Raw genomic sequence first — 24,199 nt, forward strand, 5'->3', positions numbered from 1 at the left:
ACAACTAAAATCTTCTTATCCCTGACAAAATGCTTATCAAGAAATTATGGGATAATTATTGAAAGGAGCGGTCATGTTGTCGCTAATGGTCAGCCTAGTAGTTCAAGTAGTCCTAAACACCAATATCAAGACATTAACATGGATAGGACTTGTTTTTACCTCACCTGAGCTGAAAGCTCAAGTGAGCTTTTCTGATCACCTGGTATCCAGCATCCGTCCATCTGTCTGTTTAGCTGTCCGTAAACTTTTCACATTTTCAGCTTCTTCTCAAGAACCATAGCACCAATTTTAACCGAAGTTGGTACAAAGCATTCTTGAGTAAAGTGGGGTTTAAATTGATGAAATGAAGGGCCAAACCCCCTTACAAGGAGAGAAAATCAAGAAAAGACAAAAAATAGGGTTGAGTCATTAAAAAATCTTCTTCTCAAGAACCACTGAGCCAGAAAAGCTGAAATTTATGTGAAAGCTTTCTGATGTAGTGCAGATTTTAAATTCTTCAAATCATTGCCCCCCCCCCCCCCCTCCCCGGGGAAGGATGGGGCCACAATGGAAATTCAAAGTTTAACATTGAAATATAATGGAAAATCTGTCTTCTCCAAACCACTGGGCCAGAAAAGCTGAAACTTAAGGGGAATCATTCTGGGATAGTGTAGACTCTAAATTGTTCAAATCATGGCTCCCAGGGGTAGGGTGGGGCCACAATGGGGAATCAGTGTTTTACATTGAAATATAATGGAAAAATCTTTAAAAATCTTCTTCTCAAGAACCACTGGGCCAGATAAGCTGAAACTAAATTGGAAGCATCTTTGGGTAGTATAGATTCTAAATTGTTCAAAACAAGACCCCTGGGGGGAAGGATGGGACCACAATGGGGAATCAAAGTTTTACATTGAAATATAATGGAAAATTATTTAAAAATCTTCCTCTCCAAACCACTGGGCCAGAAAAGCTAAATCTTAAGGGGAATCAATCTGGGATAGTGTAGACTCTAAATTGTTCAAATCCTGACCTCCAGGGGTAGGGTGGGGCCACAATGGGGAATCAAAGTTTTACATTGAAATATTATGGAAAAATCTTTAAAAATCTTCTTCTCCAGTTCTAGAACCGCTGAGCCAGAAAAGCTAAACTTATGAGGAATCATTCTGGGGAAGTGTAGGTTCTAAATTGTTCAAAGCATGGTCCCCAAGGGTAGGTTGGGGCCACAATAAGTATTACAAGTGGGAAAATCTGGTGAAGGACAGCAGGGCCAAAGCTACTCAGGTAAGCATTGTGGCCCATGGGCCTCTTGTTTGAAGGTGAATTTTATGTTATAAAGACTTTCCAAGTTTAATTCATGAAATTAAAGCTTAAAATGGTTTACTGAACCGACCCAACCCGAAAAATTTTTGATCTAATAAAGGTGTATAACAATGGTACTGTATAAGGACTTCATGTTTTCCTGGCCATGCTACTGTAGATTTCGAAAACAGAATTTTGATTAACAGGAATCTACAGTACCAGCTGAGAGCTTCATACCAAAGAAACAAAGTATATTACATTATCACATTTTGCCTTAACCTTGATGAAACGTAAAAATGCAAAATGTAATAATCCAAGAAATGTTAATGCATTTAGCATTATTACATTCTGCTTTGATCTCAAGGCAAAATGTTATAATGCGAAATGTGACAACTTCAGTCTATTGCATTTTGTGTCATTATTACATTTTGTGTTGTAAAAATGTTTTCTCAGAATTTTTTTTTTATTGTAAAGAAGGTGAAGGAAAGCATGTGGATGATTTATTTCCATTTTTCATTGACCATGCCAAGAAGATATATCCACATTTTGAGTTTAAACAAGACCTTCAGCTAATCTGTGATCTAACGCAACCTGCTAATTGGTAAGGTTTTTTTCAGCAGCTCAGACTCAGAATGGATAAGACTATCTCTTGTCTCAAGGACCCTAATTGTTAAGATTATCTCCTGTCTCAAGGACAAATTAGTAAGCTCATCCGTCTTTCAGCCTACATTTATTGTGTCCTGAATACATATCACTGAATACCTGTTTACTGGAAAGCTCAGGTAAATATTCCACTATAATATTTGATAACAGACTGATCAAAGTTATCATTCTTAATTAAGTATTTATGCTTATGGGCGCAAATTTAGTGATTAAATTTTAAGGGGGCTACTACCAAACAGCTGAAATAAGCCAAACGAGCACCCTGCTTAAAAACAACACTAATCAGTATTTTTCACTTTCAAAAGTAAAGATAATCAGGGAGAAATGGTTGAATTCAATTGTAAGGACTGGCTGAACAAAAATGTTACACAAGAGAAAAAGCTCCTGAAGTTAATGAGCATCCTTCACCAAATGTTTAGCAAGATGTTTCACCAAGACTACTTATTATCTTTAAAAAAAAATTCTACAGTGATCAGATCTTGCAGTATATTCAGCAGGACATTATCCATCATTTCTTACCTTCATTAAATGTCATGGTAGCTCAGTTGGTACAGCCCTCGCTCCGTGATCAGAAGGTCATGTGTTCGAATCACGGCCACAACTGACCTAAGTCGATAAAAAATAGGTAGCAACTAAGGGTGCAACGATAAACTGTTTGACGGTATATCGCGGTATATTTTTCCACGGTTCAATTCACGATACGCTAAACTGATATCGCGGTTCAGTTCAATCGGACCAGAATTATCCGTTTTGTCTGTTTTATTTCCTTTTTTACTATTTCAAAATGGCTTCCGCGCAAAACGTGATGTTGCCGATAACGCATTTACGGCAGTTAAACTCATCTCCAGCATCTTACAGACCTCAGATTTAACAAGGAGAAGGACTTAATGTGATTATAAGTTATAGGTGTTAAGACCCTTTAGATCTAAACGTATTCTTTGGTAATACACGATATTTCATCACGGTGTGTATTTCGATGAAAATTCGCTGTCTTGTTGACTAAAACATATTAACATGAGAAATATGACAACTGGTTTTCTACGTAAATAAAAGGAATAAAAGAATGAATGTCTTCCCTTTTCATTCCAATTTAAAAGGAAGATTATTAGGAAAGGTCCCCGTAGTTCCCTGTAAATGTTCATCATTGGTTTAGAATGCTGTCACAACTCAAAGATCTACCTAACAATCCAATTCAAGTTAACAAAATGTTATTTTAATTATTATTAAAAAATATGAAGATTTTGTATAAGCCTGTCAAGTTTAAAAAAAATATGATGACAAACTTGAAAGACTTTTTAACCTTGTCATGTATCGTGATACGTATCGTATCGTGAACTGAATACCGTGATACGTATCGTATCGTGAGGTTAGTGTATCGTTGCACCCCTAGTAGCAACTGTTCCATCACCAAGCGCTCAGCACATTGAAGTGAAAGCTGGGGAAGGTTGTGTGTTTGAATCACGGCTGCAACCGACCTATATCGATAAAAAATAGGTAGCAACTGTTCCTTCGCCAAGCACTCAGCACATTGAAGTGAAAGTTGCGGGTCCTTCGGATGAGACCTTATAAACAAAGGCCCCTTGTCACAGAAGGCATTGGCACGATAAAGAACCTTCACTGTTCAATGACCCTGAGTGCTGAGTAAAGGTCTAAATTTGAAGCCCTTCACTGGTATATGATGACGTCTCTGTATGAATGAAAAATTCTCAAACGGGACGTTAAAAAACCTACAATCAATCAATCTTACCTTCATTATGAAAGAGTTCTGTTAAGAAATTGCAATATCATGTATTGTTAAGACTCTTTCAAGTCTCAAATGATAAGGTTACTGTGGAATCATTAGATTTTGTAGTCGGTCAATATTATTTTGTGGAATTCATGGGTACCCTGTAGCCACAAATTCACATCCTCAATGAATTAATAATTAGAGTTTTAAAGTAATCTTTCCTTTTGAAGGTATGAGTGAATGCATGAAATTATAAGCCCTTTAACCTGTAAAATTAGGCAATCCATGAAAATTGGCCCCCACGAGTTTTAATGATTCCACAGTACATGAGTGGACACTGAAACATGCTACTACCCCACACACACATTGTACGAACAGTACATGCTCGCATCACTGTTTGCACACTACACTGTAAGGTTTACACAAAATGCTACAGTTTGCATGAAACGATCAAGCACATGAAAGTTGTGCGCTTAGCTAACCTGAGCTGAAAGCTTGAGTTAAGTTTTTTATCACCCGTTGACCCTTGTCCATCCCTCTGTAAACTTTTCACATTTTCAACTTTTTCTCAAGAACCACTGGACCTATTTTGACCAAAGTTGGTTCAAAGCATCCTTGGATGAAGGGGAGTTTAAATTGTTAAAATAAAGGGCGAAGCCCCCTTTCAAGAGGAGGTAATCAAGGGAAGGCAAAAATATGGTGGGGTCATTAAAAAATCTTCTTCTTAAGAACCACTAGGCCAGAAAAGGTGAAACTTATGTGGAAGCTTTCTTAGGTAGTGTAGATTCTAAATTGTTCAAATCATGGCCTCTGGGGTTTGAATGGGGCCAAAATAGCTAATCAAATTTTTACATCGAAATATGTAAGAAAAATCTTTAAAAATCTTCTTAAGAACCACTATCTTGAGGTAGTGTAGATTCTAAATTATCAAATCATGGCTCCCAGAGGTAGGGTGGGGCCCACAATAGGGAATCAAAGATTTACATTAAAATGTGTAGGAAAAATCTTGTGGGGTCATTAAAGAACCACTAGGCCAGAAACTTTGTGAGGTAGTTTAGATTATAAATTGATCAAATTATGTCCCTTAGGGGTATGGTAGGGCCACAATAGGGAATGAAAGTATTACAAGGGAAAAAACCTGATGAAGAGCAGCAGGGCCAAAATGACTTGAGTGAGCTTTGTGGTCCAAGGGCCTCTTGTTTAGCATGTTTCAGGATCTGTATCTTGTGTCAAAGATAGTTTCAAATTATCATTATTGCAAATCCAATTTTAACCAAATGCACTTTTTGTAAAATAAAGTCTGGGAGAGTATTATTGGAGCATATTAGAAACATTTTCACCACAATTTTTCAAATTGAATTTAAAACATATTGAATTTGTTATTTAGGTATCCTGAAGCTCGAAGAATGAAGAGAAAAATTGTTTTTCACAGTGGGCCTACTAACAGTGGGAAGACTTATCACGCACTAAAGTCATTCATGAATGCAGAAAGTGGTGTGTACTGTGGCCCACTTAGACTGCTAGCAGTGGAAGTATTTAACAAATGTAGAGAAAATGTGAGAAAATGATAAGTTGAGAAGTATTCATTAGTGATCAATTCACCTCATTTTTGAGCTCTTTTTATTCTGGGAAAGTCAAAGCTTTGGATGATAGCTCTATCTTTGCTCAGTTAAGAATACATTTATTAGTATTTGTCAGTCATTTTTAGCTCACCTGAGCTGAAGGCTCAAGTGAGCTTTTCTGATCAAAATTTGTCTGTTGTCTCTTGTTGTCGGCATCAGTAGGTTACCTGAGTCACTCAGATGACCTCCTGCTATCTCTTTTCATCCATTATCTTGCGATGTGCGTTAACATTTAAACATTTTAGCTTCTTCTCTGGAACCACTAAACCAATGTCAACCAATTTTGACATAAAGCATCTATGGGTGAAGGGGAACAAAAATTCTGAATTTCATGGTTCCTGTGCCCCCCTCCTGGGGGCCTGAGGGGTGGCGTTAAAACCATCAAAATTAGTGCAATATTTGAAAATCTTCTTTTATTGTCATGATCCCTCAGTCGGTAGAGCACTCACTCCACAATCGGAAGATCATGTGTTCAAATCACAGCCACAACTGACCTAAGTCAATAAAAAATAGGTAGCAACTGTTCCTTGGCAAAGTGCTTGGCACATTGAAGTGAAAGTTGTGGGTCCTTTGAATGAGACCTTAAAAAATTGAGGCCCCCTGTCATGGTAGGCATTGGCACAATAAAGAACCCTTACTGCTCAATGGCCATGAGTGCCGAGTAAAGGTCTAAATTTGAAGCCCTTCACCGGTAAATGGTAATGTCTCAATATGAGTGAAAAATTCTTGAATGGGACATAAAACAACATGCAATCAATTGATCTTTACTCCTGGATATCAAGGATGTCATGTTGGCATGATTGTAATAATCATTGAACCCTCTACAAAAATTGTGAAATTCATGGCCTCAGGGTCAGGGGTTCTGGAGTTAGGGTGGAGCTCATAGATCATATAGTGAAAATCATAAGCCCTTTAAAAATCTTCTTCTGTCCACCTGTTAATTTAGCAGATAAACTGCATGCATAGTTATGATGAGTAAGGGTGCCTCTTCCTAAATTTTGAAATTTGTGGCCCCAGGGTCAAGGGTCTGTTGGTGAGTGGGGTGGGTGGGCTGCAATTGATTATATAATGAAAATACAGACAAACCTCATTATCTTCAACTCGATGGGACTGAGAAAAAACTTCAAGACATCTGAGGATTTGAGATATCGAGGGTAAAATACTTAAAGAATAAGTGGTTGGGACTTCAAAATCACTTCGACATATCCATGGTATTCGAGATATCGGTGTTCGAGATACCGAAGTTCAACTGTACATTAATTCTCTGAAAATCTTCTCTGCTTCTGGGTATTAAGCAAATAAATGTAGGGTATAGTTATGATGAGCAAGGGTACCTTTTCAGGAATTTTGAATTCGAGGGCCCCTGGGTCAGGGGTTCTAATGTTAGGCTCAGGTTTTATGTATTATAAAGTAAAATGCTTAAATTCTTTGAATATCTTATTCTCTGCTCCTGGATACTTAGCAGATAAACTAAGTGCATAGTAATGATGAGCAAGACTGCATCTTCCAAAATTTGAATTCCATGACTCCTAGGTCAGGAGTTCTGTTCTTCGAGGGTCTCTATCGATTGAATAGGGAAAAATGCATTGTTTCTTTCAAAATCTTCTTTTCTGCTTCTGGGCATTAAGCAAACAAACTAAAAACATAGTTATGATGAGCAAGGGTGCTTCTTCCAGAATTCCAGAACTGTCAGTTCATGGCCCCTAGGTCAGGGTTGTGGTGTTAGGATGGGGCTCAGTTGATTATATAGTGAAAATGCATTATTTCTTTGAAAATCTTCTTCTTTGCTCCTGGGTATTTAGCAAACAAACATGGTGCATAGTCATGATGAGGAAGGATGCCTGTATGAATTTCATGGCCCCTGAGTCAGGGGTGCTGGTATTAAGATTGGGCTCTATTGATAATATAATGAAAATTAAATTCTTTGAAAATTTTCTCCTTTGCTCCTGGGTATTAGGCAGATAATTTAAGTGCATATTATGATGAGCAAGGGTGCATCTTCCAAAATTTTGAAATTTATGGCCCCAGGGTCAGGGGTCAATTCTACCACTTGGTCAAGTGTTCTGGTATTGGGCAGGGCTTTATTATTTTGTATTCTACTGAGAGAAGTTATTCCCCTTTGTTATTCACCTATGATAATTAATCACTGTAAATAATGTAATTGAAAGGTCAATTTTATAACAGATTTGTACAATAATTTTTTTGATATGTTATACAAAATTACATTAAATGTTCTTCATAAACCAAGAAAGGCCAATGTGAGAGGGAATGCAATGGGTTTACCAACAGTTCTGAAGCACTATTGTTTTCAGGGATTTTCCACTGCCCAGTATAGGGCCGAATACAGGCCTCATTCCCAACTGCAAAATCCCTACCTTTTTCCCAAAATGAACCCATAAAGTTAACTTGATCAAAAGTTCTGGAATAAAACATGACCAGGTTTGGAAATCTGAGGGAAATGAACAAAATTTTAAGAAACTTTGCTCAATCTTAATTGAGTTGTGTCACGTGAAAAGGGACCTTTGTGACCAAATTTCAGAGAATTGGTTTTTGACAGTTTCTGATAGAGCAAGTCCTTCTAAATATTTTAGTACCAAATTTTTATTGGATAACTACTGAATTCTAATTAAAACTTAAAATGAAATCAGTGCAATGCTAACAAGCTAACTCTATAAAATGTTAAACAACGTCACATAACGTCATTGTAACGCCATGGCCAAAACCACTTTAGTATTCGGTGAAATTAATTTTACCAGATGTATTTAAAAATTAATATCATGAAATGAATCCATTTATTGTAAAATAGTGATCTCTGTCCAATGAAAAAATATATCATTAGCATGTATACTGAAATAGAAAGTAAAAAGTAAATTGTCAAAGAATATATTCAATGACATCATCTCATCAATACGTTTTTCTTACATCATCTACATAATCATACTTCAATTTCTGGAGGGTGTGCTTGTAAATTTTATTTTGAGGATTTTTATTTTTTGCTTTCAATTATTTTACACTCATTTAAATAACGATGTCTGTATTATTTTAATTTCTATCGAAAATGATAATGAAAATCTGCCCCCCCCCCCCCCCCCATATAAAATAGGCTTTATGTGTTTGTTTTGTTTTTCTCAACATCCTCCCAACTATGCTATGCGCCTGTATGTCAGTGATTTATGATGCTAAAATATATCCAATATACGCACATTGTATCATAAATTGTGACGTAATAACATCAGTACATGAAATGGAGTTTTTGTACATAGGGAAAAGAGAGAAAGAGAGAGAAAAAAATGGCATCTATACTTGGAAATTTGAGCCCGGCACGATGTGCTTGTAACAAATGCATGTTACCTCAGTGCTTGCAGTTCGTATAAGTTTTGTTTAAGACAAATATTGTACAATTCTGTAAAAAGAAAAACGTGTATTTGTTTAATAGTAAATAATATTTCACTATAGACGTAGGAAATTAATTAATTTTGTTAAGCACTACAAAATTACTTGAAATGTAAAAAATAACCAGTTTTACTATCTTGGCTTGGTGCGAAATAATCAGTCAGACAGCATTTAATGTAAGATGTTATTCCACTTTAAAATGTAAGAAAATTGTAAAGAACTATATACGGTAAGGGCGTATTCCTGCCCCCATAATAGTCAAATTTTGAAAATCTCTTGAAATGAGGAAAAAATGCATATATTGTATAAAATAATCCAAATTAAGACAATATATTAAGAAATTGGAAAAATTAGTTGGCTTTTCTTGTCTCTGTGACGTCACAAACTTTTTGGATTTCCGTTATTTTTAAAATAGAGGCCAAAATGCACAGAGTTTGTTCAATTTTGGCTATAGTATTTATAGAGCGCAAGCTTGCTCAGGTACCATATTCACATATTTCATTGATATTATCAATCTACACATTATATCAAAAGATCTAGTCTGAGCAGACCTGCGCTCGATAATTTCCAATCAAAAAACCGACGTAAAATACGCTATTTTCTCTCAAAATCATTGCAATTTGGAATTTACGTCATTTTATTGACGTCATATCTAACTAATGATGTCATAGTTGATAAAAATATTTAATGCTTTGAAGTCTGCAAATATCCACCTGGTTTAGAGCATAATTAAAGATTTCTCCATCAAAGTTTTATTTTGGGGGCAGATACTGGCCACTACAGAATATAGTCCTTTATTAAGCTTCTGGTGTATTTTTCTAATGTACCACCTACTGCTCCATGTACACGTTTTGGTTGTTTCATACAAGATATTTTAGTGACCAATCAAGGGCCCCTGATGACATTTTAACTTATAAAAGTACAAATTAATTATTATTTCCCTAAAAAAATGATTTTTTTTTTTACATAATTATGCCATGTTATATGCATGTAAATTATCGACTATCATGTATTCAGTGTAAATGATTATATTATAATACATGTATAAGTGGTGTGAAATAGGTCTCACCTCTGAAAATCCAGACAATGCATGTACAAGCTTTCATCAGTAATAAATTTCTTTAATTTATTCTCAGCATGTGTCAGCAAAAGTTTCAATTTGCTTTTATTTTGTATTTTGTGATTACAGGGGCGTAGCATCGATTTTTGAAAAAAAGGCCAAAGAAAAAAATCAACTTACCTAAAAAAAAAACTTGACAAGCAAATAATTGTCAGATTCTCAAAACTCAAAATTCATATTTCGGGAGGGGGTGGGGGGTGGGAGGTTCCAACTGCTTTCAGTACCAATCTTTTTATTATACATTATCCTTATTTGACTGCAACAAAAAGTGGGAGGGGGGGGGGGCTTTCAATTAACATTTTCAATAGTAAAAATTATGTTTGAAAAAAAAAGGGGGGGGGGGGAGCGACCCTGCTGATGATACGTGTGTGGATTAATATGGTTCTTCATGATTATTGCCTAACATGTACGCCATATCAAAAATAAATGAATTAAAAAAAAAACGTAACATATATTTATTTTAAAAACATAATTACAAATAAAATTTTCCTTTCCATTCTTAATTGTTTTTCGTCCAAGAAAGTAGAACTCAATACATGATGTTGTGGGATATTCTTATTATAGAAATTTCAAATTTTTTTTCATTCCTTTTTTTTTAAAATAAATTTTTAAATGCATATTTTTCAAATCACAAGTGGTAAACAGGCATGTATAGGAAGCAATTTTATTTGAGGGAGGAGGCATAATAACGTATATTGTTTTAACAAAGATAAAAAAAAAGGAGTCCTCAGACAATATTATTGAGAGGGTGTATATAAGCATAAAATTTTCTAGGCATTGATTTTGCAATTGCATAATGTAAATTAAAATAGGTTTCTAAACTGGAATTTATGGCAACACTAAGAAAATTGGGTGCATGGCTTTCAAATATCAAACTCTAATGATTCCCTGGAAATATAAGAAAAAAAAATAGATACACAAGTTGTAATGAAATGATGTAACATTCAAGGGACGAAAAATTACTCCACAACTTTATTTAGATTTCAAGAGAATGACCCTGCACTAAATTTAATTGTTAAAATGGATAAGCGATTTTTTTAAATCTTGTGTATGTAGCATTGCTTTTAAAGTGGTAGGGGTAGGACTAAAAAGAAAATAATTTAAATACGTAAAAAAGAACAATTTTTTTAAAAAGCAAAATAAAAAATAAATCTTTAAAAAGAAAAGAAAAATGAGGGGGAAGAATTGGGGAATTAGGGATGGATTTTCTCTTTTCGTTGTGGTAAAATGTAATATAAAATGAACATTAGCAATTTAAAAAAAAAAGATGAAAAAAAATAGACCTAACCATTAAATTATACAATAAAATGTAAGTTTATGAGCCCAAGATGTGCTCATTATAGTCCAGAACTATTTGCCTGAAATAAAATATTAAACCTAAAACCAAAAATGAAACTATAGGCCTACATCAGTACATGTTGAAAGCAGAACAAGTCTGATTTTAAATTCTTGATTCCGACTTCGCTGTTGATGTTCGACTTTATCAGCATCAATATTACCCAGTGTTACCGTGTTTAGTTTTAATTTATTGCAGTTTATTTCTAGACAATGCATACAGGATTTCAAATTACTCTTGAAAGATCACTGGTCGTTATCTTTACATTTCATTATGTACAATTTCAAGGTGACTGCATAGAAGAGGGGATTCAGAAGTCCATATGACTTTCGTCGCTTCACCCTTTATGACATGGCTATACATAAATTTCATTTACTTCTGCATTAATGTTTTTTCTTATTCATGTTGACAAAATGCAATTGCAGCTATGTTAGTATCAGTTAACTTGATTCGAATATTTAGTCTCTGCCGACAAACTCCCTGGGCATTGAGAGTAATTGCTACTTCTTGGGTGTTTCCTACAAATAGAGAAACAACCTCGAATATGTTACATAAATGTATAAAAATGTCCTTGACACTTTTCTTTTATCATAAACATTGAAATAAATGTAGGAGACTACTTATCTGTAGAGTCTGGAGCTCTGCTATAAAGGCACAAGACGTGATTGCCTTCAGAGCCAGGCCCGTAAGGAGGAATTTCAGTTGGGGAGGGACACAACCATACATTTTCAATTGGTGGGGCACTATCAACTACCAAAAAATTCCTTGATAAGCAAAAAAAAAAAAAGGGTCATCAGATGTTTTTTTGAGGGGGCACAAGAATATAGTAGCTATGTTTTCTATAGTTTTCTAAATATCGGCAAAATTGGGGGGGGGGGGCACCCTCCCCCAAGCCCCACGGTTCCTACGGCCATGAGAGCAATGTATATGGAAATGTTCATGTACATTTATTGACAGCTTATGAATGAAAACTATCAAGATCTGTCAAAAATTAAAATAATTTATACCTTTATTTATAAAAAAAAAAAATTAATTACCAGTAAATCCATAAATAGAGGACGTTGTTCAGTTTCAATTTGGAGAGTAATACACACATTTAATTTTTTACAATAGGTATTACATAAATATATTTATTGTCTGAAAATTTTTCTTTGGCAAACACACAGGTGATACATCACGTCTTTGAAGCGCTATTGTTATGTAACTACTTTTGTGTCATGATGGTCCCTTTATAATTGACACAACTCAATTATAATTGATCTATTGTCAGATTTACAGTTCAAAATAATTATCAATTTATTCACCATAAGTGTTTATTTCTTGAAAAATCATGCAATAAAATTTCCCAATAAGTGTTAAAATGTTGTTTAATTCCTGATTCCAAGGGCCTGGGCCCCATTCCCAAAATGGAGTGGAAAATCCCTGGTTTTATTAGCTCTTCTGAGCCAAAGGTCAAAGGGCTAATGCTTTGGCCATTTGTGTGGTGTGTGGTGTGCGGTGTGCGTAAACTTTTTAGAATATGGGCCATAACTCAAGAACCCCTTGGCCAATTATTGTCAAATTTCTCACAGGTATCCTTGTCCCAAGGGCTCCCATTTATACTAAAACTTGGGTTGTGACCCTTAAACAAGGGGATATATTTAGGTAAATAAATCCAAGAGTACTGGTTGCTAAAAAATCTTCTTCTCAAGAACCACTTTGCAGATTATCACCAAACTTACATAAAAGGATGAGGATATGTTGAAGATTAAAAATTGTTCAAGGCATCACCCTGGGGCAAAGGGTGTGGTCTCAAGGTCACTTCAAAGTTGACCAAAAATTACATTTTATTAAATTGTCAATATTTTGCTTACTATAGGGACTAGGATCATCAAATCTTGTTAGTTGATTCATCTTAAGACCTCATATTATGTTGACTCAAAAGTAGGTCATGGAGACCTACTTTTTAAATTTTGCGGTCATGATTTAGAGGCATATTTTGAAGAATTTAAGGCCTATGATCATCAAACTTTGTCAGTTGATGCATCTTGGGTCCTTGGAGTATGTCAACTAAAAAGTAGGTCACCTTGACCTACTTTTTGAATTTTATGGCTAATCTTTTTCAAACATTAAAGGTCATTAATCGAATACTGAGAGGTTTAGAATCTATATAACATGTAAGATGATGCATCTTGGGGATATAAAACATATATATTTAAAAGTAGGTCACAGTGACCTACTTTTTGAACTTTGCAGGCATTTGAGTTCAAAGTATTTTAGAGGTATATTTTGGACATTTTAAGGCCTATGATCATAAAATTTTATAAGTTGCTGCTTCTTGGGTCCTCAAAAAACGTCAACTGAAAACTAGGTCATTTTAACCTACTTTTGAAATTTTATGGCTATATTTAAATATTTTGGGTACTTTTTGGCTAAGAATCATCAAACTTTGTCAGTTGATGTATCTTGGGACCTTAAAGCAGGTCAACTGAAATGTAGGTCACTGTGACCTACTTTTCAATCTTTATGGCTATAATTAAATATTTCAGGCACTAATTGGCTGAGGGTCATCAAATTTTGTCAGTTGATGCATCTTTGGATCTAGGAGTAAGTCGACTGAAAATAAGGTCACCATGACCTACTTTTGAAAATTTCTGGCTTTATTTAAAATTTCAGGTACTAATTGGCTTAGAATCATCAAACTTTGTTAGTTGATGGAATTTGGGTGCTTGGAGTACATTACTGAAAAGTAGGTCACTGTGACCTGATATATTTTTCAGGTACTAATAGACTTAGAATCATCAAACTTTATCAGTTGATGCATTTTGGGTCCTCAAAGTATGTCAACTGAAAAGTAGGTCACTGTGACATACTTTGGACATTTAATTGTTATAATTAAATATTTCAGGTACTAATTGGCTTAGAATCATCAAACTTTGTAAGTTATCGCATCATGGGTCCTCGGAGTAGGTCAACTGAAAAGTAGCACTAGGTCAACATGACCTACTTTTGAAATTTTCTGGCTTTATATAAATATTTCAGGTACTATTTGGCTAAGAATTATCAAACTTAGTTAGTTGATGCATCTTGGGTCCTCGAAGAATGACAAGTGATAAGTAGGTCACCATCACCTACTCTCAGGTACTAATTGGCTTAGAATCGTCTTGGGTTCTCAGAGTGTTTTATCTGAAATGTAGGTCAGGATGACCAACTTTTGGAATTTCAAGGCTTTATTTAAATATACAGGATACTTAGAGGCTTAAAAATAGAAGTGATACTGGTTGTACAATTTATCAGAAGAGCAATTCAAGGCCCTTGGGCCTCTTGTTTAGTTTACAAGATAATAGTTACAAATGTGGGCAGTAACAGGTAACTAAATACATGTAGATCTAGTTAAAGATTTATTAAGAAGCACTAGACTAATAATATTGATCCCTTAGGCCAAAGTTATATTATTTTTATGTTTACAGATTTTTTTCAACCAAAATGTCAATTGGGTGGTGACAAAATGAAAATAAAAATAATTTGAGACTTCTTTCAAACGGAACTTTCACTTCCTGAATCAATGTTTGTATAAATTTTCTAAGAGTTGTTTTTTACTAGTATGTTCATTTCACCATGCATTGGACACAAATTAACCATGTATTGGCCACTTTCACGTGCATGGGTATTCACTTTCCTTTTTGAATAGAACCCAACTGACAACTGCTTTTTGCGGAAATAGAAAATGAAAAACCTAAATATTCACTGAAAATAGAAGTTATCGATAAATGACGACTAGAAGTGGGCTTAATTTATTTTCTACAAACTAGAACATGATAACCCACGAGACAAAGCTGCAAGTTGCCATAGTAATAAGCATTGCAAGGCATTTCTAATGCGATGTGGTACAACTATATAATCTCCCCACCTTTGTGGATCCATAAAGTCAATCAAATTAAATTAGAAAGTTAATTTTAAAATGTTAGGGTGGGGCTCTAATGATTATATAGTGAATATGCATAAATTCTTTGAAAATCTTCTTCTTTGCTCCCGAGTATTAAGCCAATGAACTAAGTAAAAAGTTATGTTGAGAAGTGTGCCTCTTCCAAAATTGTGAATTTCATGGTCTCTGCCCCTGAGTACTAGTAGTAATCAAACAAACTAAATGTAATAATATCAATGTAAATGTATTAAATATAATTATAAGTTAATGTGCCTTTTCTTTTCTCCTGGGTATCTAGGAGGCAAACAGAGTACACAAATTGTAATAAGTGAAGCAAATGAGAGTTACTCCCCTTTGCTATGTATTGTTAATCAAGAAATCCTTGTATATAATTTAATTAAAAGGTTATTTGATTGAATGAGAATGCAAGAAAGAATGTTATATATATATATATATATATATATATATATATATATATATATATATAGATATAGATATAAACAAAATAACTTGAATGTTTTGGTTTAACAAGGTTGGATCCTGATATTTAAAGTCTTAAACTTTTTTTGTCAAGTATATTTTTAGTTTCTACTCACATATCTTAATTAAAAACCAAAACAAAAAATGGGGGTCAATATGCTTCTTTTGGCGCTACAGTACATTTAATATGACCTTTTTGTACTGAAATTTGTGTCTTAATCAAAAATCGCATCTTCGGCGTTTTCCCTCTAATGTTTTTATCCAAATAAATCATGGGACAAAATAAACTATTAGTCTATTTTTAAAAAAGACATTTTAAAATTGGGACTAAGAAAAAGTCTCAAATTGCTTCGCATAATCAATTATTTGACCTTTCTGCACTCAAAAAATGTTATTCTTCTGGCATTAAAAATTTAACAAGCAAGAAAATTATTTTTAAAGTCTTAAACTTTTGCTGAATTTAGGCAGATTGATCAAAGTTATCTTATATATTCAGAAAAGAAAAACAAAAGTGGGGGTCTATGATGTAAATTTTTAGATTTTACTAAAAAAGTGATAATTTTATGTTAAAATTGGCTAATTTTTTTTCCTGGACTTTCAGAATATATTTACTATATTTGTCACAAAATAATAAAAGAATTCATAAGAAATAATTTAATAGATATTTCAGAACCAGCATAAAACATTTCACTGCAAAAAAAACAGCTCTGTGTGCAACCGGCATAGAAAAATAGGAATCTAAACTCAACAGTACTGTATATATTTCAAAAGGGAAAAATTGATAATTTTCTCCGAAAAAACCTTCCGCCACAAAATATAGTTCCTGGCTTAATCCTATTTGAATGGAATTTAATTGCTGTTTTTTCATTGGATATAGTTTAATTTGCATTGTAGAATCCAGATTTAATGTTTGAACTTAAAAATGATGCAGAATGTTGTAAATAAAGGTACAGACTAAAATGGGCTTGAAAGCTCAGGATCGAACCTCCTTAAATGAGCAAAGTATGCTCAAAGTCAGATTCTTGTCTAGAAAGCAATATATAAGATTGATATAAAAATAATAAATATATTTAGCAAAAGTTGTGGTTTGCACAGTTGTGATGAAGAGTTATTGTCACTGGTAGAGTCATGGTTGACAAGAGACTGGATAACAATTGTTTTACACTTAATCAAAGTGAGCAAAGAATCACAGAGAGCCACAGTGACTAATTGTTATTAGTGACAAGTGGAAACTAGCCACGTTGTATACCCAAGTCTGTGTGTACTGAATTGTAGCACTAGGCAAGTGACAAAAACATATCTGTATATATAATATACACAATAGGCAAGTGTCCATTGTATTTGTATATTTTGCATTCATTATCGTCCGTGTAAGACTTGGGAAAACCAAGTATGATCCCAAGGAGATCACTCATGTACGTTACAATAAGCAAGGGTATTTTTACCAGATTTTAGCTCTTAAATTCTGAGCAAAAGGCTCAAAGAGCTAATGCTATTGCCATTTGTGCGGTGTACCTAAACTTTTTAGAATGTGGGCCATAACTCAAGAACCCCTTGAACCCCTTGGGAGATAATTAGGTAAATAAAACCAAAAGAACTGGTTCATAAAAAAATATCTTTTCAGGAACCACTGGGTAGATTATCACCAAACTTATATACAAGGATGAGGATATGTTGAAGATTAAAAATTGTTCAAGGCATCACCCTGGGGCAAAGGGTGTGGTCTCAAGGTCACTTCAAAGTTGACCAAAAATTACATTTTATTAAATTGTTGATATTTTGCTTACTATAAGGACTAGAATCATAAAATCTTGTCAGTTGATGCATCTAAGGACCTCATATCTTGTTGACTCAAAAGTAGTTCACGGTGAACTACTTTTTAAATTTTGCGGTCATTCTTTTTCAAAATGATTTAGAGGCATATTTTGAAGAATTTAAGGCCTATGATCATCAAACTTTGTCAGATGATGCATCTTGTGTCCTCGGCTTACGTCAACTAAAAAGTAAAATCACTTGACCTACTTGAGTACATCAACTAAAAGATAAAAATCACCTTGACCTACTTTTTGAATTTTATGGCTAATCTTTTTCAAAACATTAAAGGTCATTAATTCGAATACTGAGAGATTTAGAATCATTAAATCTTGTAAGATGATGCATCTTGGGGCCATAAAACATATTTATTAAGGTCAAGATCTAGTAAATAAAAGGAGCCTACAGATTTCTCAAATTTTAGAAATAAATTCCTTTAATGAAGCTTTATAAGCATAGCTTGGTCAAATAAGGTGTTTCGGGGCATAATTTGTAGGTAAACAAGGCGAAAAATCATATTATAAACTGTCATTTTCATTGAAAAAATTAAGAAAACCAGTCATGCATATGGGAGTTTTTTCCATATCAGACAAATTAAATGTATCCAGATTGCCTACAGTCTCTCAGAGAACGGTAATTTGTATGTTCTTAGCCTCTTCTTTAAAATAATATTAAATTGAATATTGGCTTCAGGATTACTTTTTACATGATTTCAATATGAATTCCAGGAAAATACTTTATTTTCTACATAATTCTATTACAACCGTTAAGTACGGGAAAAATCATTTACTAGATCTTGACCTTAAAAAAGTAGGTAACAGTGACCTAATTTTGAACTTTGCAGGCATTCGATTTCAAAGCATTTTAGAGGCATATTGTGGACATTTTAAGGCCTTTGATCATAAAACTTTGTAAGTTGATGCATCTTGGGTCCTCAAAAAAGGTCAACTAAAAAGTAGGTCACTGTGACCTCCTTTTGAAATTGATGGCTATATTTAAATATTTTTGGGTACTATTTGGCTTAGAATCATTAAACTTTGTCAGTTGATGTATCTTGGGTCCTCAGCATAGGTTGTCTGAAAAGTAGGTCACTGTGACCTACTTTTCAATTTATATGACTATAATGAAATATTTCAAGTACTAATTGGCTTAGAATCATCAAACTTTGTCAGTTGATGCATCTTGAGTCTTCGGAGTAAGTCAACTGAAAAGTAGGTCACTGTAACCTACTTTTGAAAATTTATGGCTTTAATTAAATATTTCAGGTACTAATTGGCTTAGAATCATCAAACTTTGTCAGTTGATGCATCTTGAGTCCTTGTAGTCAGACAAATGAAAAGTTGGTCACTGTGAGCTACAGTACCGACCAGACTCAACCTAACAGAAAGCGAACCCAGAGTGCACCCCGGGTTCGCTCTCTGGGTTCGCTTTGGGTTCGCTAGGGCCAGGAGCGCACCCTTGGCGAACCTGGTGGCACCCAGAGTGAACACTGAAAGCGAACCCCAAATTCAGTAGCGGTCCCAGAAAGCGAACGTGTGTTCGGTGTTGCATAACAGAGCTGTCAATCAGGATTAGCGATTAACTCATCAGCACTTTGACCAGTCAACATGCCGAACAGGTCTATCAATCAGGATAAGTGATAAAATGCGTTGCCCTTCAGCGCATCGACCAGTCAACATGCCAGTTTGTAATCTAAATATTGTACATGCAAAGCGTGTGAATGTACAGTGTAAAAATATTATTAATATGATTTTTAAACATGATTTTATATTTATATATTTTAATTCTCCAGACAACATGCAATATTAACATATCTATTTTCATTATTTTTAAAATTTATTAATACATTATATATTTTTATTATTAAGGTAGCATGTCACATGTATAGTTACATATTTATTTACTTTATATTTTTAAAATCCATTAATATATAAATATACATTGCGTAAATATATCAGACAATAAGTACTTTAATTCATAATAAAAAAAAGAAGATAATAATAACAATTGTAACTAAAAAAAAAGAATTAAAAAAAAAACTAGTCTTCGATAAATTATTAATAGAATTTTATTATCTCAAGATGCAGTATAAGAACATGTACGTGCTTTAAGGACATACAACACTCCCACCACCAAAAAATTCCTGTCGTTTAATTTTCGCTATTTTTGTATATTTTATACATGACTATGTATACAATGCGTATGCACATTTTGGACAAAATCGTTCGAGTCGTATTTGGACAGGATGTTCCCTTTGGTTGTTCACACGGAGAATAAATTTTCAATCGGCTAGCTATAAAATCCTTGATTTTCAAAAAAGTCCAGGTAGTCTGGCTGTCAAATTTCATTGACTCATTCGTTTAACCATTAACCACACAAATAAAGTATTTTTGTAGAGGTACACATCGCCAAAATATTTTTTGAAGAACTTGAACCAAAAAACTATGGTTCATTTAAGCCTTGAAAAATGCGTATATTTGAAATTTAATATTTTTTTTACTAAAAAACTTATCGTTTAATTTTGGAAAAAATACTTTTTTCATGAAACTGGTTACAAAGTAATCTTTATAATTTTTTGTAGTTTTTTTAAACGAGCTGTTTTGAATGTATAGCGAAAAATCCCCCCCCCCCCCCTTTCTCCTTAAGTCACATTTCTCAAGCGTCTTTCAGACGTGGGACGAAAACATTGTTAGATGTTCAAATACACATGAAAAATTCCAAGCTAGAAAATATCATTTGCTTAAAAAAAATTAGTTACATTATATATCAGAGTTCTTTTCAGTTCATTGAAATGCAGATGTATAGGCAATTTTTGACGAAGCCCCCCCCCTTTTTTGACGCAGTCATTAGAACTTGATGAAACATATGTTACCCTATATTTAATCTTTTAAATCTCTGAAGTACTACAGTCCCTGAAACGTTCTACTTTCCCACTTGAACGGTGAGCGAACGGTGAACGAACGGTGAACGAACGCAGAGCGAACGGTGAGTGAACGATGTGTGAACGCTGAACGCAACTTGGTGAACGATGTGTGAACGCTGAACGGTGAGCGAACGCAGAACGCGAACGGAGTGCAAACGCGAACGCAAAGTGAGTGGTGAACGAACGGTGAACGCAAGATGAACGATATATTCGGAATGCCTCTGATCTTTTCCTTGCATTGAAACTATTTTATTGTTTTATTATGTCAAGTGCCAAAAAAAAAAAAATCAATAATAAATAAGTAAACCAATAAATGAATGAATAAATAAGTCAATAAAATAAATTCTCCAAAATTGTCCTAAGAAAGACGATGCATGCACATTAAGTTTTCAATCACACGATTTTTATCGCATTAAAACATTGCAATTGTTGCCGAACGCTGAAGTATAAGAGATATTTTTTTAGTTGGAAAATAAAAATATTCTTATTTGATAACAAATCAGAGAAAACTTCTGACTTATAGAATGAATTAAAGTGGTTGTAACATCAATTCATATATCTCCGTGTTAAGGCGATTTCATGTAAAGTAATGAAAAAAAAAATAATTACATAGGTCAGTGGACGTTTTGCATTTATACGCTCGTATTTTAAATTTTTAATACAATAATATATTATATGTCATTTCTATTTTACATGATGATTTATCAGGCCTGTAGGAAGCAAATTCGGTGGGGGGGGGGGGGGGGGGGCACAGCCATACATTTTCAGTTGATAGTTGAGGGGGCACTACCAAAAATTTCCTGACAAGCAAAAAAAAAAAAAAAAAAGATCATCAGATTTTTTATTGCGGGGGCACAAGCATATAGTATCTATGTTTACTATAATAATCTATATATCGCCAAAATTATTGGGGAGGGGGGCACCCCCCCCCTCGGTTCCTACGGCCATGTTTACTGAGCAGACTTCTACATTTATCTGTAGATGGCCGTGATTATACTAGGACAAGATAATACAAAGATACATATTCATATTATTTGTTATAAATTCAATTTTCAGAACTTGATATTCAAGTAATATGCTGTTATAGTTTTTATTAAACAGACAAATGAGAGAGAGAGAGAGAGAGAGAGAGAGAGAGATATTCCGTTTTAGCTAGCCCCCCCCCCCCCCTCCCATTTCAGGCATCACTACATGTTTGGTACCTATATCAAATAAAAACTCTGAAATTTTTTTCTAAGTATATCAGACAGTGAAAGTAACTTTTTTTTTTATCAACAAATCAAATCCATTTGTTTGACAGTCATACTCGTTTTTATTTTCCTGCTTCAAGTTCACACGAAGTCCACGTGCTTGTCCTGTCAATCAAAATCATTCGACACTGTGCAGGTGTGAAAGTTTCGTCACATCGAAGACGAAGTGCGAGTATTTCCAACAAGTTATAACATTTATTTTTATCATTTCTAGATTTGATTCCAACATTTGAATAATAATTGAATAAAATACATAGGGCATTAACACTTGAATTTGAAACATACTCTCTGCCAATTCCAAATACCACCACCGACACGTGTACATTTTGAACTTCTATTGTTTTGTGACTTTTTTAGATGCCTGTTTGTTTTGAGACTGAAGTTTTTGTTCTAAAAAAGACCTAAACTTTTTTTTCAAAATGTTAATTAAAATATTCTGGAAATACAATACTGACTAAGTAACCGATTTAGGGGGAAAAGGGAGGGGGTATTAATCGTATCGAATGACAAACATATAAAGTTACGGTGAAGAAAGATTTTTTTTCTCTATAACTATAGACTTTACATATTATAGTAGAGAAAATTCTGTTGTGCATTACATTTTAAATAAATATTTCCTTTAACCACACCATCAATTTAATTCGCTCTAAAGATAATAAATTTATACAATATCCGCAGTACTATGTATAACTCTCAGAACTAGTTCTATCATATTTTCTGTAGTAATTGAAAAAAAAGTGTTATAAATAAATATTTTCGTAATTTTGCTGCGTAATTATTTGACTTTGATAATTATATCTCCATTAACGATTTGTCGCCTTTAACAAAACAACAAAATGTTGCAGTGCTTGAAGTATTTGCACATTGCCTTTAGTTAAATTTAATATTTTAGCATCGTTCTACATAGGTACAGACTGTGCTTATAACAACATTTATTTTCCAGAGTAATTTAATAAATAACCTAACAGCTAAGTTAGAATAATAAAAATATATATCGTAGATATTTTCCCCCATGAAATAATGATTCTTCAAACACGATATGTAAGTTATTAAATTAAAAAACCTGTAGCTCCTAACCTACAAAAAGATAAGTCCTTTCACTTCGGAGTTCCGAATGACAATGAAAACTGAATGATAGGTGAACGCTGAACGCAAGGTGAACGCAAAGTGAACGGAACGAAGAGCGAACGCTGAACGCTTTGTGAACGGTGAACGCGAGCGCACAGTGAACGGTGAACGCAAAACTGTGAACGGAGAGCGAATGGTGAACGCACGGTGAACGAACGGTGGACGCACGCTGAACGAACGGTGAACGAATGGTGAGCAAACGGAAAAATGGGAAAGTAGAACGTTTCAGGGACTGTAATTAATTAATTAATTCATGCAGATTTAAATTTGACAACTAGAATAAGAGTTAAACTATCAACTACTAGATTAAAAATAAAACATTCTCTAAGGTTTTTATGTCCACGTGTCCAATATGTAGTCCATACACATGGCTGACATGCATTTAATTTTATACCTGCGTTGGGCCCTCTACCAAAATTGTGAAATTCATGGCCCCAGGGTCAGGGGTTCTGGTCCTGGGCCGGGGCTATATAGATCATATAGTGAAAATGCATTATTTCTTTGAAAATCTTCTTCTCTTCTCCAGGTTATTATTTAAACAAACTAAGTGCATGGTTATGATAATCAATGAAGCCTTTTCCTAAATAATGAATTTCATGGCCCCTGGGTCAGGGGTTCTGGTGTTAGGGCTGGCCTCTTTCGATTATATAGTGAAAATGCATTAATTCTTTAAAAATCTTCTTCTCTGCTCCTGGGTATTATTAAAACAAACTAAGTGTGTGGTTATGATAGTCAATGATGCCTTTTCTAAAATTGTGAATTTCATGGCCCCAGGGACAGGGGTTCTGGTGTTAGGGCGGGGCTCACTTGATTATATAGTGAAAATGCATTATTTCTTTGAAAATCTTCTTCTTAGCTCCTGGGTATTAAATAAACTAACTAAGTACATAGTTATGATAAGCAAGAGTGCCTCTTCCAGAATTGTGAATTGCATGGCCCCAGGGTCAGGCGTTCTGGTGCTATGGCGGGGCTCTATTGATCATATAGTGAAAATGCATTAATTCTTGGAAAATCTTCTTCTCTACTCCTGGGTATTAATTAAACAAATTAAATACATAGTTATGATAAGCAAGAGTGACTCTACCAAAATTGTGAAATTCATAGCCCCAGGGTCAGGGGTTCTGGTGTTAAGGTGGGGCTATATAGATCATATAGTGAAAGTGCATTATTTCTTTGAAAATCTTCTTCTCTACTCCTGGGTATTAATTAAACAAATTAAATACATAGTTATGATAAGCAAGAGTGCCTCTACCAAAATTGTGAAATTCATAGCCCCAAGGTGAGGGGTTCTGGTGCTAGGGCAGGGCTATATAGATCATATAGTGAAAAATGCATTATTTCTTTGAAAATCTTCTTCTCTACTCCTGGGTATTATTTAAACAAATTAAATACATAGTTATGATAAGCAAGAGTGACTCTACAGAAATTGTGAAATTCATGACCCCAGGGACAGGGGTTCTGGTGCTAGGGCGGGGATTTTTACTAGATCCTATAGTGAAGGTGAATTATTTCTTTGAAAATCTTCTTCTCTGCCCCTGGGTATTATTTAAACAAACTAAGTACA

General features: G+C 34.2%; 1 protein-coding gene across 1 annotated transcript in view; it reads left to right on the forward strand.

Moving 5' to 3' along the window:
• Positions 1 to 24,199, forward strand: part of LOC133201052 (ATP-dependent RNA helicase SUV3 homolog, mitochondrial-like) — a 99,754-nt gene that overhangs the window by 47,205 nt on the left and 28,350 nt on the right. Inside the window, exons 4-5 of the mRNA XM_061336853.1 lie at positions 1,753 to 1,879; positions 5,055 to 5,223. Of these exons, the coding sequence (XP_061192837.1) occupies positions 1,753 to 1,879; positions 5,055 to 5,223 (296 nt within the window). The remainder of the gene's footprint in view (positions 1 to 1,752; positions 1,880 to 5,054; positions 5,224 to 24,199) is intronic.

The sequence above is a fragment of the Saccostrea echinata genome, unplaced genomic scaffold (assembly GCF_033153115.1).
Source record: "Saccostrea echinata isolate AGI-Se365-2 ecotype Australia unplaced genomic scaffold, CSIRO_AGI_Sech_v1 ptg000042l, whole genome shotgun sequence".
Lineage (NCBI taxonomy): Eukaryota > Metazoa > Mollusca > Bivalvia > Ostreida > Ostreidae > Saccostrea > Saccostrea echinata.